The following is a 17,109-nucleotide window of genomic DNA, read 5'->3' on the forward strand; positions in this document are numbered from 1 at the left end:
AAATCCCAACCTCGTGGCTTGGTTTTTCTTTTTTATGTTACTTGCCTAGCTCTGAGTGCATTTGGATTTCCAACCCCTGATGTATTTTTATTTAAGAGATGCTGCTAGAGAAGATCAGCTGCCTATTATGCATTCTGTAACGTGGCCAAAATTTCTGCCAGGCGTATACTGACAATACAACAAAGATCCTTCAGTAGATGAGTCAGTACTAACTAGAAGCATTTGGCCCAGATGCTGGAAGGATGATGTTGCCAGCCGCCAAGACGGGAGAGGGGCAGAGTAGATTTAGGATGTGAGATCTGAGATGTCTATTAGGTGTCTGAGAGGAAACGTTCAATACGCATTTAGATAAGTAAGTCTGGCATCCTAGGGAGGGACCTTGTCCGATGATGTCAATTTTAAAAGACATGAGCACACAGTGTTTAAAGCCAGGGAACCTGACAAGTTCACCAAGTGAATAAGAATAGCCTGAATAAAGTAGCAAAGATGACTGAGAAGAGGAGGCCAGTGAGGACATGAGGGCTTTTTTTTTTTTAAACTGGAAGGATTTATTTTTTTGGTGAGGGAGACAATTTTGTTCTATTTTTTGTTTCTTTTCCCTGATATGTTTATAATAGATATTCACTACATTGAGTTAATATTGACATTGTATATTTAGATCACCTCTCCCTGTAAAGGTGTAACTAGTAGCTACTGCTGACATTTACATGGTTATTTTAAGTCTGCTTCTAGAAAGGGACCACCTATACCTCTGCTATAGATGCTCGCAGGAATCTATTACTTATAAACAATAGGATAAATGCAGTTATAGGTAGTAAAAGAAATACTGAGCTATACAAAAATCATAATTTAATCTTTCAATGAAAACGCGGATTTTTATAAAGAAACTTTTGTATAGAAATAAACATTCCTAAGGAAACAGAAGCTTTTAAAACAAAATAAAAACAGATACTTACTTCCAAAGATTTAAGGAATGGCAGTGACTCGATAAAATTTTCATACATTTTTCTCTTTTTGGCATTATTTTTTACAATTATTCTCCTGAAGGTTACCCTGTCCTAAAGGCAGAATGTAAAATATTATTGTACTTTTAATGTTAGTTAAGATTTTTATTTCTTTAAGCATAAAATACAGAGCCATATAAAATATTATTTTCAGTTTTTTAACGAAGAATCAGTTTATTTTATTCAGAGATTTACCACCATGTAATTAGGTAACCCCACAAGGTGGCACTGTTGCACCATTTACAAAACTAGATACTAGCACTGTGTTCTTTTTCCCACCTCAACTTTGAGATAAAATTAACTTAAAAGTATACGAAGTATTGATTTGATACAGTTATACACTGACATGACTACCGCAGTAGTTAGTTAAAAGCCTTTATCACCTCACATAATTAACATTTCTCCTTTGTAGTAAGAACATTTAAGATTCACTTTTAGCAACTTTCAAATATATAATACAATACCATTAACTATAAATCATCACACTGTATATTAGATCCCAGAATTTATTCATCTGATAATTGGAATTTTGTACCCTTTGACCAATATCTCCCCATTTTCCCCACCCTCAGCCCCTGGCAACCACCACTGTACTGTTTCTATGAGTTTGCACTAGCACTTAGTTCTTTTACCATAGATAATAGCCTACAGCATTACACTATCAATTCAAGAACACATGACCAGCATTTTTTTTTCATTTGTTAATCCGCACCTGAGGATATTTTTCCCATTGATTTTTAGAGAGGGTAGAAGGGAGGGAAGGAGAGGGAGAAGGATAGAGAGAAACATGGATGTGAGAGAGAGACAGCCCTTGGTTGCCTCCCACAGTGACCAGACCAAGGCTGGGGATCGAACCTGAAACCCAGGTATGTGCCCTTGACCAGGAATCAAATCCACAACACTTCAGTGCACTGGCCAACACTCTAACTACTTAGCAACACTGGCCAACGTGACCAGCATTTTTTTATTGAGGTATAATTGACATATGAGTTTCAGGTGTAAAACATAATGACTCAATATTTGTATATATTGCAAAATGATCACCACAATAAACTTAGTTAATATCCATCACTTTACATAGTTAAAAAAAACACCTTTTTCTTTGTGATGAGAACTTTAAAAACCTACTCCTGTAGCAACTTTCTTCTTTTATTATTTTAAATAAAAAAATTTTTAAATCATTTTTTATTTTTCAATTACACTTCATATACAAATTACATTAGTTTTAGGTGTACACTCCAGTCATTAGACATTATAATCCGTGGTCACCAACCAGTGGTCCTCAGACCGCTGGTGTTCTGTGAGGTCCGAAAGGCTGGCGACGGCTGCGTTATATAATTTACTAAGTGATCATCCCGATAAATCTGGTACCCATCTAACACCATACATAGTTACTAGAATATTACTGACTAGAATATTATACTCTCTTTGCCACACTTTACATCCCCATGACTATTCTGTAACAACCAGTTTTCTTAATCCCTTCGTCTTTTTTACCTGTCCTCCCAGTACCTCTCCCATATGGCAATAGTCAAAATGTTCTCTATATATGAGTCTGTTTCTGCTCTGCTTGTTTGCTTACTTTGTTTTTTAGATTCAATTGTTGACAGATATATATTTATTGCCTTAATTGCCATTTTATTGTTCACATGTTTTAAACATTAAAAAAGATGTTGGTTTGTTTTTTTTTTTTGAGAGAGAGGAAGAGGGAGAGAAACATCGATATGAGAACATAACATCGATTGGCTGCCTCCTGCCCACCCCTTACGGGGGATCGAGCCTGCAACCTGGGCATGTGCCCTGACTGGGAATCGAACTGGCAATCTTTTGGTCCACAGAACGATGCCCAAACAACTGAGACACACCAGCCAGGGCTGTTCCACCCCCCGCCCCCTTCTTGAAGAAGACCCTTTAACATTTCATGTAATACTGCTTTGGTAGTGATGAATTCCTTTAGCTTTTTCTTGTCTTTAAAGCTCTTTGTATGACCTTTGATTCTAAATGATAACTTTGGTAGGTAGAGTAATCTTGGTTGCAGGTCCTTGTTTTTCATTACCTTGAATATTTCTTGCCAATCCCTTCTGGCCTGTAAAGTTTCATTTGAGAAATTACCTGACAGTCTTATGGGAACTCGCTTGTAGGTAACTAACTGCTTTTCTCTTACTGCTTTTAAAATTCTCTGTCTTTAACATTTTGCATTTTAATTATGTTGTGCCTCTTTGGGTTCATCTTATTTGGGACTTTCTGGACTTGTATGTCTACTTCCTTCACTAGGTTAGGGAAGTTTTCTGTCACTATTTTTTCAGATTTTCAGTTTCTTGCTTTCTCTGTTCTCCTTCCAGTACTCCCCATGATGTGAATATTGGTATGCTTGAAGTTGTCAGAGAGGTTCCTTACCCTATGCACATTCCACCCCCACCCCCCCCCGCCCCGTTTGCTGTTCTGATTGTTTTTTGCCTCCTTATATTCCAAATTACTGATTTGATCCTCGGCTTCAACTACTCTACTGTTGATTACCTGTAAATTATTCTTCATTTCAGTTAGGGTATCCTTCATTTCTGACTGGTTCTTTTTTTTTATGGTTTGCATGTCCTCTTTATGCTGATGAAGTACTCACTAAGTTCACTGAGCATCCTTAAACCAGCATTTTTAACTCTGCTTCTAGTAGATTGCTTGTCTGTATTTTGTTTAGTTCTCTTTTTAAGGAGCTTTGTTTTCTTCTTTCATTTGGGAGGTGTTTCTTTGGATTCTCACTTTGGCAGCTTCCTTGTGTTTGTTTCTGTCAATTAGGTAGAGCTGCTATGTCTCTGTCTTGGTGGCCTAATGTGATAGAAGTTCCACAGGGTCCAGTGGCACAGCTTTCCTCAATCACCCAAGCGGGGCACCCCGGGTGCACCCTCCTGTCCCCCACGTGGGCTGTGTATACCTTCCTGTTGTAGTTGAGCCTTGATTGCTATTGGCATGTCAATGGGAGGGATTTAACCCCAGGCTTATTGGATGCAAGGACTGACTATGACCACTGACCACCAACCGCCATGGAGGATCAGCTGTGCGGGCGCCTACCTCACAGAGCAGGACTTAATTCAGTGGGGTTCTGGTGCCTGCTGAGTCTGCCCCTTGAGTGTGCCACTTGTAGAGGTGGTTGGGTGGTGCTCTGATGTCCTCTGGGTGCACTGGCTCTGGGGCCTCTGGGGAAGTGCAGGGCAAGGTCAGCTACTGCCTATGTTCTGCCCACAGATTACAATACAGTCAAGCCTCGTTTCTCGAATGTCTCCCACCTAGAACAATTTGGTTCTCGACTAAAAGGTTCACAAAAATGTCTCGGTTGTCGACCAAAACTTACAGTTTTTGACCTGACAACCTTTTCATGCTGATACCTCAGCATCACAAAAAGCATCTCTCAGGCAATAAAGGAGAGATGCTTTTGTTGCTGGCGAAATCAATGATTAGCACAATTTTAAAACATAATGTTGCTAAGGGTGTGAAAGTGCTCACAAAACAACAATCACAGGCAACTGAATAGGTAGAAAATCTGTTGTTTGTATAAATGAAAAGCAGTTAACCAGTGACAGCATTTCGGAGGCAGTGATATATTAAAAATTTGTTTAAGGCTAGCAGGGGATGGTTCTTTATACTTAAGAAGTTTTTATTTGTAGATTAAACAGTACATTAGACATGTCCTGCATATAAGAAAGGTTAAAACAGGGCATCATTTGGGGGTCTGGAATGGATTATTTAAATTCACATTATTTCTCTAATGGGAAAAAAATGATTCAGTTTTCAAACAAATCACTTCTCGAACGGCCGTCTGAGCAAATTAAGTTTGAGAACTGAGGTTCCATTGTACTTACATAGAAAGCTATGTCAAGAAATAGCACTGAAGGCTTTGGTTGTTTCTTGTGTGGCTGGCTGCTTAAAAGGGAATAAAGGAGGATCGTTTTGGATCTGAGTGTCTTTTCCCAGGACGAGTACATTGAGCACCTGACTTGACTGGGGAAAAGGACATGAAGATTTCACTCAGCCCCGTCTTAGTGCCCAACATTTCAGCATCCAGTAGTTGCTTAGTAAAATCCCCTGGTGCCTGGTGATCTCAAATAAATCCACCTATTTAACACGTTAAGCGCCCAGTCAGTCACCGGTGAATGACACTATACTTTCCATTGGAAGACAAAACAGGCTGGGCACTTAACATGTTAAATAAAATACTGTCTCTACCTGGTTGTTGTCATAATGCTTTTTACAAATAACACTGAGCTCAAAGAAATATGTCACTCACCAAACCCCACAGAGCGCCAGGAGAGGTAGCAGTGATTGTAGCTGCTCTGGGTGTGTTGTACATTAAGGCCAGTTCTCCAAAGCTCCCACGATTATCATAGTTACCAACACATCTTCCAACACCATCACATTTCACATAAATATCGAATGTTCCTCTGTTGGACACAGGGAAAATAAGAGGCAAAAGTAATTCAGGTAAAACCTCATTCCAATAAAACCTGATTTGAGAGAAAAGCCCTGTGCAATAAAATCTCATTCCCAGCTTCCCTTTCCCCTCTGATGACAATAAGCAATAAAAGGTCATTAACATATGCCAGGGACACCATCTGGTCCAGACAAGCATGAAGGAACTCTCAACTAGATGAGGGTGAGGACCATACTTGTGCCTGCTGGGGAAAATGAGGCAAAACAATACAAATTTGAGGTAATGAAATAAATGATAAAAATATAACTAAGAGCAACCAAGCAGTATATGCATAGACTGCTATCAAAAAGAACATATATGAACATGCTGATAGATAGTTATCTGTAAGCATAGGAAGAGTGAAAGATTCCAGGGACATTAACTATCTAATTAAAAGTTTCTGTTTCTAAAGTGAACATGTATTACTTTTGAGATCAGAAGAAAGTAACTATATATATGTATATACTAGTGTATATATACACTGAGTGGCCAGATTATTATGATCTCTGAACGCATAATAATCTGGCCACTCAGTGTATATCCTATATAATAAAAGGCTAATATGCAAATTGTCCCCTTTACCAGGAGTTCAACCAGCAGGCAGGCCGGCCAACCACCCATGTACCCTCCCCCTGGCCAGGCTGGCCAGACCCCACCCATGCATGAATTCATGCACCGGGCCTCTAATACACACACACACACACACACACACACACACACACACATACACTGAGTGGCCAGATTATTATGCGTTCAGAGATCATAATAATCTGGCCACTCAGTGTGTGTGTGTGTGTGTGTGTGTGTGTGTGTGTGCGCGTGCACACGTGTGCGCGCGCGCGCGCGCGTGTGTATTAATATATAAAAACCCAGGGTCCGTAATGACCAACCAAAGGCTTGACCAAACACCAAAAGTCAGTCCTGCAGTCGGTGCTGGGTTGCTGTGGTGACCCAGCACTGACTGCTGAGGGGGCTGTGCATCAGGCCCAGAGAGAGGCCCGAAAATAGAGGCAGGGTCAGATCCGCAGCCTCCATGGCAGCTGTTGATCACCCGTTGCCTCTCTCTTTCTCTCCAGGCTTCGCCAGCAGCCGCACCTTTGTTTCTCTCCGGGCCTCCGCGGGGACTGCTGATCAGCCCCGCCTCTCTGATCAGGCCTGGAGATAGGCCCGGAGACGCTGACTGGGATAGAAACCGACCAATCAGAACCAAATTGGCTGGCAGGGGAGGGCAGTTAGGGTGATCAGGCAGGCCGAGGCAGTTAGGGGCAATCAGGCTGGCAAAGGAGGGCCTTTGGGGGCGAGATCAGGCCAGCAGGGGAGGGCCATTGGGGGCGAGATCAGGTTGGCAGGGGAGGGCAGTTGGAAGTAACCAGGCCAGCAGGGGAGGGCAGTTGGGGGTGAGGTCAGGCCAGCAGGGGAGGGCAGTTGGGGGAGAGGTCAGGCCAGCAGGGGAGGACAGTTGGGGGTGAGATCAGGCAGGCAGGCAGAGAGTTAGGGGCAATCAGGCAGGCAGGCAGAGGGGTTAGGGGAGATCAGGCAGGCAGGCAGGTGAGCAGTTAGGAGCCAGCAGTCCCAGATTGTGAGAGGGATGTGTGACTGCAGCAGGAGGTCCCCGATTGGAGAGGGTGCAGGCTGGGCTGAGGGAACCCCCTCTGTCATGAATTTCGTGCACCGGGCCACTAGTATGTATATAAAATAGCTCTAACAACTTAGTCAGTCACTGCTGTACTGTACTTGTGAAATCCTTTGTCATCTAGGAAGGGCTGGCAAACTGTGGCCCACACACTGGCTGCCTGCTTTTACAAACAGTTTTACTGGACACAAACACACGGGTTTACGCATAGCCTATAGCTCATCTGCGCTGTGACAGCAGAGCTGAGTAGCTGCAACAGAGACCACCTGGCCCACAAAGCCTAACAAATTTATATAATCTGGCCCTTTATTTTACATCAAACCCCAAACTAAGGAAAAACATAAAAAGTGGTAGAAATTCAGACTAAATACCTGATCCTGGTAAATGTATAGTTTCTCAGTGCTTATCTTTTAGTTGGCGTTCCTTTTCTAGGCAAATAAGCCTAATTTTTCATGCTACTGACTACATATGTCCAGATCCTATATTTATGTGAACTACACGCTTCTGTGGAGGGCTATCTTTCCATGTACTGTAGGGTATCAGAGAACAAGGCTTCAAGGCTTGCTGAAGCACCTGTGATGGCAGACAGTTCTCTGGCTTTATCTTATTGGTTAAAGCCTAATGCAGACCAAAAAGGGAGTGCCTTTATTAAAAAATGGATTAGGAATGGTTACAATACGAACAAAAACGTAAAAAAATAGACAAAGATATTAATGAATAAGGAAGGAATAACTGGCTTTTAATACCATTCACAGATAGAATGGCTGTTTCAAGGATACCGTCTAGAATTTTTTCATGAATAATTATTTTTCACGTATAGATTGGTTCTTCTACTTCATACTATTTACACTTTTGCACTAAAACTGTTCTCTACATTTTCTACTTTGAATAAGATTATATATACAATAATGATGAGAAAGAAAATAAGCCATCGTCCAGTTGAAATCATGAATCTAAAATCTGTTAGAATACTGTGTGCTGTTTTTTACATAGATCCCTTTGCCGATAACGTGACGCCTCAGGCATGGAAAGAACACAAAGAGACCTGGCTGTGGGGTTGGCTCTACACCCATCATCTGGGCGATCTTAACCTACTCACGTCACTTCTGTGTGCCTGGGAGTTCTCACCTGTCAAATGGGTGACTAGGATCTACTTGAAAAGGATGTGCTACATACAAACGTAAGGGAATTATTATAGTCAAACTACCTACCAAGAGAAAATTAATCCTGTATTGTATGTGGGGTTCTAATACGCCCCTACAATCAAATACAATTAAACAGTTGAATACATTTCTGAGGTGTTTCATTGAGGAAAGCCATTAATGATACCGAATCCACGACTTTAACTTACATGTGAGACAAGTGGTTGTGTTCGGTTCTAAAAGCAGACTCCACCAGGCCCTGGCTACGACTGCCTTGGCAGCAGCTCCCGAGGGCACCAGGGCAGGTGGGATGTGGGAATGGAGGCATCAGTGACAAGCCTTGATTCAGAGAGCATGCACTACTGACTTAGGAAAGGCAGCACCCAGAGTCAAGATCAAGGAATGAGGACTGAGCTGACAGATGGTGGATAATTTTCCGCAAGACTTCTGAGCGGAGCACAGCTGTACCCAGAGAAGCCAATGTGATGCAATGAACCAGGCCGGAGACGATCTGTGACCCACGCAAAGCGAGCAGGGCTGGGGTACCAACTGTCGCATAAACACGTCATCACAGCTTTACAGAAGTGAAGAAATAGACTCAGTTCAGACTCCTCTCTATTACATTTCAGAACTCTTACCTAATTACCCCTAAAAGCATTCGGAGCAGGTTTGCAGTGCCTATTAGGTAATAATAAGAGTAAAGAGGCAAAAGCAACTATATATTGATTTGCTATCATTATAACAATTGAAATTTTACACGAAAGGTTCGTTACATTTCAGTAGGGAAGTTATGCAAAACTTACCTATCGATGACGTAAAAGTTGTCACCATCATCACCTTGATCAATTACATGTTCCCCTTCTTTGACCAATTTTTCAAACATGGCATCTAATACTTGAGACATCTGCTCCTATTTTTTAAAAAAGAAAAGATATAATCTTTATGTTTATTTAGAACATGTTTTCTTAAGTAATAATAATTAGCTTTATATTTCTGTGAACAAGTGCAAAGAATTGGACATATCATTGCTATTAAGTCATGTCAAAAAAGAAACACAGCAGTCTGTTCTGACCACATACAAAGATGATTAAATATTTACTCTCATATTCAGTATCTAAATGAAAGTAATTATAATCAGTCTATTTCAGAATATTTGCAATTATCACCACTTTAACATGAAAATCAACCACCAAACCACATAAACTTTGTGAAATACAATCTTAGCAACTAAAATGACCAGGTTAAGCAAAGAACTATTGCAAATATCTTTGAAAAAAAATCTGTTTTTAAAACTTCCCTATATTAGCTATCACTAGAATTTATATGGAGATTACCTAAATACTTAGTGAATTTACAATTGTAATTTCTTTCAATTACATCTTTTTATTTTTTATATATTTTTATTGTTAATAGTATTACAGATATCTCCTATTTCCTCCCTCCCCACCGTCCCCCGCTTCCCAGTCCTTATCCCACACCCACCCCAGGTCTTCACTACCCTATTGCCTGTGTCCATGGGTTATGCATGTAAGTGTAATTACTTAGTGAATTTAAATCCTGACTCCAGTCCTTTTTGGTCTAGCAACAAAAACTGAAAAGAAAAAAAAAAAGAAAAACAGCCCAGCTGGTGTGGCTCAGTGGTTAAGTGTCAACCTATGAACTGGGAGGTCACAGTTCAATTTCTGATGGGAGCACATACCCAGCTTGTGGGCTCGATCCCCAGTGGTGGATGTGCAGAAGGCAGCCAATCAATGATACGCTCTCATCATTGATGTTTCTATCTCTCTCTCACTCTCCCTTCCTCTCTGAAATCAATAAAAAGATATATTTAAAAATACATATACTTATTAAAAAACAAAAGCAAAAACCAAAAATGATAGTGGCGAATATTCTATCACTAGTCTTTGTTACTAATGTTCTCTTCAAGAAGCAACCACTTACCACCCTAGAGAAGGCTTATTAAAACTGAAGCCAGAAACATCAAATCTATTATCCAAAAGGTGTCCTTGACAAGGATTAAGGATAGACTTCAGCTAGTGAGAATAAACAAGAGGTAAAAGAAATCCTTAGAACAAACACAGAAACAATTCAAAGGGCTTCAAATGGACAAAACAAATGGATATGGAAACATAGTATGATGCATAGTAATAGAAAAGTTAAAAGACTTAAGAGGATTATTTGTTTTGCCACTTATTAACTTTGAACACTTGATCAAGTAACTCTCCATGGGTATTAAAAGGGTACAATCAATCCTATGTAATAAGAGCCTAATATGCTAAGAGTCCGGTCGGCAGGTTGGCCACTCAACCAATCAAAGCGTAATATGCTAATGACTAGAGGCCTGATGCATGAAATTCTTGCAAGGGGCTCAGCCCTCACAGCCCCAGCTGCTTCGGCCGGCCCTCGCAGCCCCGGCTTCGTCTGGAAGGTTGTCTGGATGATTGTTCTGCTGTTTGGTCTAATTAGCATATTAGCTCTTTATTATATAGGATATGCTAAGGCTGCTCAATCGCTTGCTATGACATGCACTAACCACCAGGGGGAAGACAGTTGACCTGTCAACCAGTCGCTGTGATGTGCACTGACCACTAGGGGGCAGAGTTCCGACCAGGTTAGCTTGCTGCTGGGGTCAGGCTGATCAGGACTGAGCAAGATGGACTGGACACACCCTGGAGCCCTCCTGCGGTCCCTCCCTGGCTGGCCAACCTCCCATTTCCCTCCCTGGCCCTGCACCAGTGGGGTCCCTCAGCCTGGGATGCGCCCTCTCGCAATCTGGGATCCCTCGGGGGATGTCAGAGAGCCAGTTTCGGACCAATCCTGCAGGCCAGGCCGAGGGACCCCACTGGTGCACGAATTTGTGCACCGGGCCTCTTGCTATTATTATAAGTTAAGGAGCTGAAATTAGATTGGGTTGGGGGCAGGGAGAGGGATACAAGTGGAAAACACAGACTGAAGAAACAAGATGCTCTGGATGAAAAACATGAACAGACCACATGTGATTCCCTTCTTTTTGAACATTTCATAGGCAATATGAAGGTATGAATACACACAATATAGAGTATGGGAAGGGGAAATTGATGGAGGTGAGATTTCTATAGCACAGGTGAGCTAAATGGCAGGTGGCAGAGAGAGGGCACAGCCCAAAGTAGGGCAGATGGACCTGCAGCGTGAAGGGTTCAACCAACTGTCAGGGCACCATCAGGCTGGAAAACACCTGGCTCAGTCAGGATGGGATGAGACGCAGCTGAAAACAAGTGGACTGATTCATCAACACTTAATTTCCTTCTTCTGTTTGTTTTGTTAATCCTCACCCGAGAATATTTTTCCACTGATTTTTCCCCCCATTGATTTTTCGAGAGACTGGTAGGGAGGGGGAGAGACACAGAGAGAGAAACATCAATGTGAGAGAGACACATTGAATGGTTGCCTCCTGCACGCATCCCGACCAGGGGGGATCAGGCCAACCCTCTATCCACTGAGCCAAACCAGCTAGTTGCCTTTTTGTTGTTGTTGTTTGTTACAGCCATTTATTATGGGTGAACTGGTTTTGATTTGCATTTCCCTAACGACTAACCGTGTTGAAATTTTTTCATGTGCTTATTGGTCATTTGTATATATATTCTTTGGAGAAATATCTATGCCTTTTTTTTTCCCATTTTTGAGTGGAGTTGTTTCTTGTTGTTGCTGAATTGTAAGAGTTCTTTATATATTCTGGATACCAAGCCCTTATCATACATATGATTTGCAAATATTTTCTCCCATTATGTAAGTTGTCTTTTCACTTTTTTTTAAATAATGTCCTTTGATGCACAAATTGTTTAAATTTTTTTTATGAAAGCCAATTTATCTTTTTTTTCTTTTCTTACTCCTGTTTTTTGGCATCTAAGAATCCACTTCAATCCAAGGTCATGAAGAAAACTTCTGTGTTCTCGTCTGAGAGTTTTATAGTTTTAGACCTTACATTTAGGTCTTTGATCCACTTTGAGTTAATTTTTATATATGGAATAAAGTAGGAGTTAAGCTTTGTTCTTTTATGTGTGGATATCCATTTGTTGAAGAGACTATTTTTTCCTTATTGAATGGTCTTCAAATTCTTGTTGAAATCAAATAGCCATAGATGTATAAGGTTTATTTCTAGACTCTCCATTATTCCATTGTTCTATATGTCTATCCCTATGCCAGTAACACATTGTTGTTTTTTTTAATGTTTTCTTAAAATATATTTTTTATTGATTTTGGAGAGGGAGAGAGAGAGAGAGAAACATCAATGATGAGAGAGAATCATTGATCGGCTATCTCATACACACCCCCTACTGGGGATAGGGCCCACAACCCGGGCATGTGCCCTTGACTGGAATTGAACCTGGGACCCTTAAGTCCACAGGCTGATGCTCTATCCATTGAGCCAAACCAACTAGGGCAGTAGTAACACATTGTTTTGATTACTGTAGCTTTGTAATAAAAGTTTTGAAACTGGCAAGTGTATCTTCTAACTTGTTCTTCTTTTTCAATATTATTTTGCTATTGAGGGCCCCTTGTTCTATATACAATTTTAATACATTAGACAACAACAAAATGTTAATGTTTTCATGATTTAGCTTCATAATACATCTTACCAATTTTAGCTTTTACAAATAAATTAATGCTAATAAAAATATTTTTTAAGAAGATTATGGAATCTCTACAAATACAGACATATTACTAAGTAAAAAAAAAAAAGATCTGGGCAGAACACTGTGTAGAATTTGCTGCCATCAATATTTTTAAAAGGTTATACTTACATATACATAGCACAACCCTGGAAAAATACACATGATAAAGCTAAAAGAACTTGGCTCCTAAGAAAGTGGGCTGCTGGGAGACAGGGATGACAGGGAGATTTCCTTTCACTGACTACTCTTTGGTTGTTTTAGAATTTTTACTCCTTTGTTCTTTTTGAATTTTTGTAAATTGTATATGAATACTGATTTAACATTTTTAATTCCTTAAAAAACCAAATTCTCCATTTAAACAGAGAACATAACGTTGCATCTTCATGTGAGCTAAGAAAAACTGTTGGGAGGACAATGTGATGGGTACAGGAAGTGGTTTTCTCCCCTGCCCTGGGTCTCTGTGTGAGCTCTGGCACCTCTTTGTGAAACAGCAGCCAGGGCTGAAGACGATGCCAAGGCTGCAGTAAAACGGTGCTTTCTTAATGTGGTGCTAATGGACCCCACAGGGGCCATTTTACCCAGATGAGTTCACGAGCCAGGCAACATATGGCCGCCTATCAAAATTATAAAGTTTGATTAAGTGGTTTACTAGTATTTTGTTTCCCTTACTGTTTATATTTCAATTCTTTTAGGGCAGATGGAGGGGTAATATTACTTTTATTGATTAGCTCTGGCTGTAAACGTCAAATGGAGATACAGTTGAAAAACACGGCTATAGTAAGTATTTTTGCTATCTTTGAATTAGCTGCATTTTAAAACATTATAAAGCTTAAGAATGCATATGTGGATATATAAAAAAGTAATTCCTGAAAAAATACAGCACAATTAATTCTTGTAGGACTTCTCTATGTGACAGGTGTCTGTTCCAGTCAATCAAAATGTAATTTCCCCATAATTATGCACAGACTGGAAAGAACTTAGGAAATAGTTAATATGCAGAGGCTTATCACAATGACTGGCAATGACAGTAGGAAATCCACATATTATTCTCCTACAGAATGCAATTTCAAGGCTGAGCTCAGTACAAGGGCTCCGATTCACTTAAAAATAACAATTTAGCGCGGCTGGCATGGCTCAATGGTTGAACACTGACCTATGAACCAGGAAGTCACGGTTCAATTACCAGTCAGGGCACATGCCTGGGTTGTGGGCTCAATCCCCAGTGTGGGATGTGCAGTAGGCAGCCGATCAATAGTTCGCTCTCATCGTTGATGTTTGCTCTCTCTCTCTCCCTCTCCTTCCTCTCTGATATTAATAAAAATGTATTTTTTTAAAAAATAACAATTTACTCTCCATTAATGAGACTATCCTATAGCTTAGGAAAATTATTTCAGTTTGCCTCATATTAGAAATATTTCAGAAGAAAAATGGCCTACTGAGTTATTAAAATATTCATGAAAAGAATATCTTCAAAGAGACTAATAATTATAAATGCTGTGCTTAGCGTATGAATATAAAGCACTCCAAAGAAAAATGTTCTGAGGCCTAGGAGGTGCAAGATTTTCAGGATAAACAATGACCTCAGGAAATTCAAATGAGACAGTAGACACGAAGCCAAGATTGTTCTTGCTAGTCAGTAATGATTGCTTCCTGTACCTCCGTGGAGTTTTCTTCACATCATTCCAGCTAGACACTGGGCGTCATCCCAGACTCTTCCGGTCAGGTCCCAATTTATTCTATCAGCAAGTACCAGCTCCTGCTAATCCTGAATATTTTGTGAAACCATCCCTTTCCCCTTCCCTAGTTGGGCCCATTTCTTTTCCCTGGATCATGGCACTGTTTCCCACTCCCCCCCCTCCCCTGAGCTCCATTCCTTTGTCCTTGCCCGGTCACTCTCCTGTCTTTAACTCAACCCTCTACGCTGCCACCAACCATGACCTTAGACACATCTGATTGTCACATCCTCGGCTTAAAATGTTCAGTTGTGCCTGCCCACAGCGTCCAGTACGTGTCCCATGTTACAGCAAGGCATTCAGGAGTGGTCACAGAACACACGTCTGAGCTGCCACCTCTGGATGTCTTCCACTTGATGCTCTAGTGCTCACACTGTACTTTTCTTCAACTGGCCGTCTCCTACTCGTTTTCTGAGGTGGCTTCTCCAGCCTCCTGAATCCTCGGGTGAGGCTAAGAGACCCTCATCCTCTCTTAGTGCCCTGACCATAGTACAGCATTTATCATGTTTTACCCCAATTGCTCTGTATGCGTATTTGAATCCCTCCTCAATTTTCATTCCAAGAAGACAATACCACGTCTAAGTATTTCTGTGGCCTTCAACACTTTAGACAGGCCTTGGGGCATGGTGGGTAGTCAAGGAATTGAACTGAAAGAAGTTGCTGCATTATAAGCAGAGTGTAGGCACTGAACATGTAATTCAAATAAATGCATTGGGTTATTGTAAAAAACGTATACCATAAAAAACTAGAAAGCTACTTGAAATAAGAGCTTAACTTAAGGTCTTCAATCTGCCAAGTTTGAGGATAAGTTTCTTATTACAGGTGGTAATTTGCTGAGAAGAATTAATTTTTACTTATTTATATTTTGTATCTTTCCTAGAAGGGAAAGTGAGGTATTTGGGGGAAATAAGTCAAAATGGTTTGAGCTTGCATGCAATAAAAGATCTCTTGGAAACAACTATGTAAATAATATTTGCTTTTTACCTATAAAACATTCAATAATGATAATTCATTAATTAGTAGTTGCATGAACTAGCTTTTTCTTTATTAAAAAATATATATACTGGTATAATGAAGACCTTTAAAATATATATTGAAGACTTTCAACAAAGTAGCAAAAAATGTCTAAAATAATTCCCATGTTTATAAAAATAATCACTTTAAGGAAAGATACTTAGCCACCCACCCAGGACTACACTAGATTCTTAAATTTTCTATCTTAATTCCATTTTTTAGTCTTCTATTATTAGATAGAATAACCAGCAACTCCATTCTTTAAAGCTCCTAGTTTTGCAAGCTAAGGGATAATTTTGGAGGACCTGGGTCAAACTGGTCAAAAATTACAATGTGTGGTCCCAAAACAAGATCTCCAAAGTCACAAAATGTAATCCAAGTTCCTGAAGAGCATGATATAAACATAAATGGTATTAGAAACAAGAGCTTTTAAAAATACGTTTGTAATAAAACCCAGTGGAGACCTGGCATAATGCAGTACCTTCCTTTTTATAAAAATGGCCTTTTAAAGTAAACCTCACCTTAAAAAGAGTGGGTCTAGATGTAATGCCTTCTTCTCTAGGCCATCAATCTGAAAACTAAGACACTGACAATGTTTGACCAAAAAAAGGTGAGGAAAGTCACCAAAGTTGACTCAGTGTTCACAGTTGGAACACGGCGGCACCGGCTCTTTCCCAAATGACTGTATGGCAGGGAATGAGCATCATCTGTGACGATGGACGTAAAACGGGGCAAAATCTGAGCAGCATGCTCATTCATACTGAGAGAGGGTATTCTAGGAACACACCCCAAACCAAAGTCTAGAAATTTCAAACTCCTTACAAAGAACGAAAAAATATCCCTACCTTGAAAACCAAGTCAAACGTTATTTTGAAAACATGTGTAAGTTGTAGATTAGAATATAGTTACCATTACCAGCTGGGCCCTGCACATCCCTGCATGTTCCAGTTGGGTGTACCAAGAACACAAGGTCCTAACTTCTCTTCAGCTGGGCCATTTCTCAGGGCTTTGTTTATAGCTTGTAACTTTGAGGGAGGAGATAATGTCTTCCCCCAGACAAACAGTAGGTCTGCTTACTCCTTGTTCCAACAGCATGGACCTCCCAAGCTCAACACAAGTGTTCCTCATGCAACCCACTGCGTGTGCAGGCACCCACAGTGGGGCCTTTACATTGCCCGGGTGGTGTTAGCTTGTAAAGACAGTGAAGTCCAAGACGCTGCACAGTTCTTCACACAGATACTGTAAAAACCGTTTCTATTACTGAGATTTATCTTACCGGATCCAGGTTCTTAAATAGCAGGATGTCTTTACAAGCCTCTTGCAATCTATTTCTTTGATCATCAGTTTTTGGATGTATAATCTAAAAAAAAATTAAATAAACAAACAATTAGTCTACTCTTCTTACCTGTGAGGAACAAAATTTCCTTGTAGGATGTTAGAAGGGAGATTTGTGAGTGCTGAGGTTTATTTCG

General features: G+C 40.4%; 1 protein-coding gene across 1 annotated transcript in view; it reads right to left on the bottom strand.

The window, feature by feature from the left end:
• PRKAR2B (protein kinase cAMP-dependent type II regulatory subunit beta) overlaps positions 1-17,109 on the bottom strand; it is a 78,909-nt gene that overhangs the window by 8,750 nt on the left and 53,050 nt on the right. The window contains exons 4-7 of the mRNA XM_080666985.1: positions 16,914-16,997; positions 9,042-9,148; positions 5,281-5,434; positions 957-1,058 (exon numbers count right to left, since the gene is read on the bottom strand). Coding sequence (XP_080523111.1) covers positions 957-1,058; positions 5,281-5,434; positions 9,042-9,148; positions 16,914-16,997 — 447 coding nt within the window. The remainder of the gene's footprint in view (positions 1-956; positions 1,059-5,280; positions 5,435-9,041; positions 9,149-16,913; positions 16,998-17,109) is intronic.

The sequence above is a fragment of the Plecotus auritus genome (genome assembly GCF_963455305.1).
Source record: "Plecotus auritus genome assembly, chromosome: 4".
NCBI classification, from domain to species: Eukaryota; Metazoa; Chordata; class Mammalia; order Chiroptera; family Vespertilionidae; genus Plecotus; species Plecotus auritus.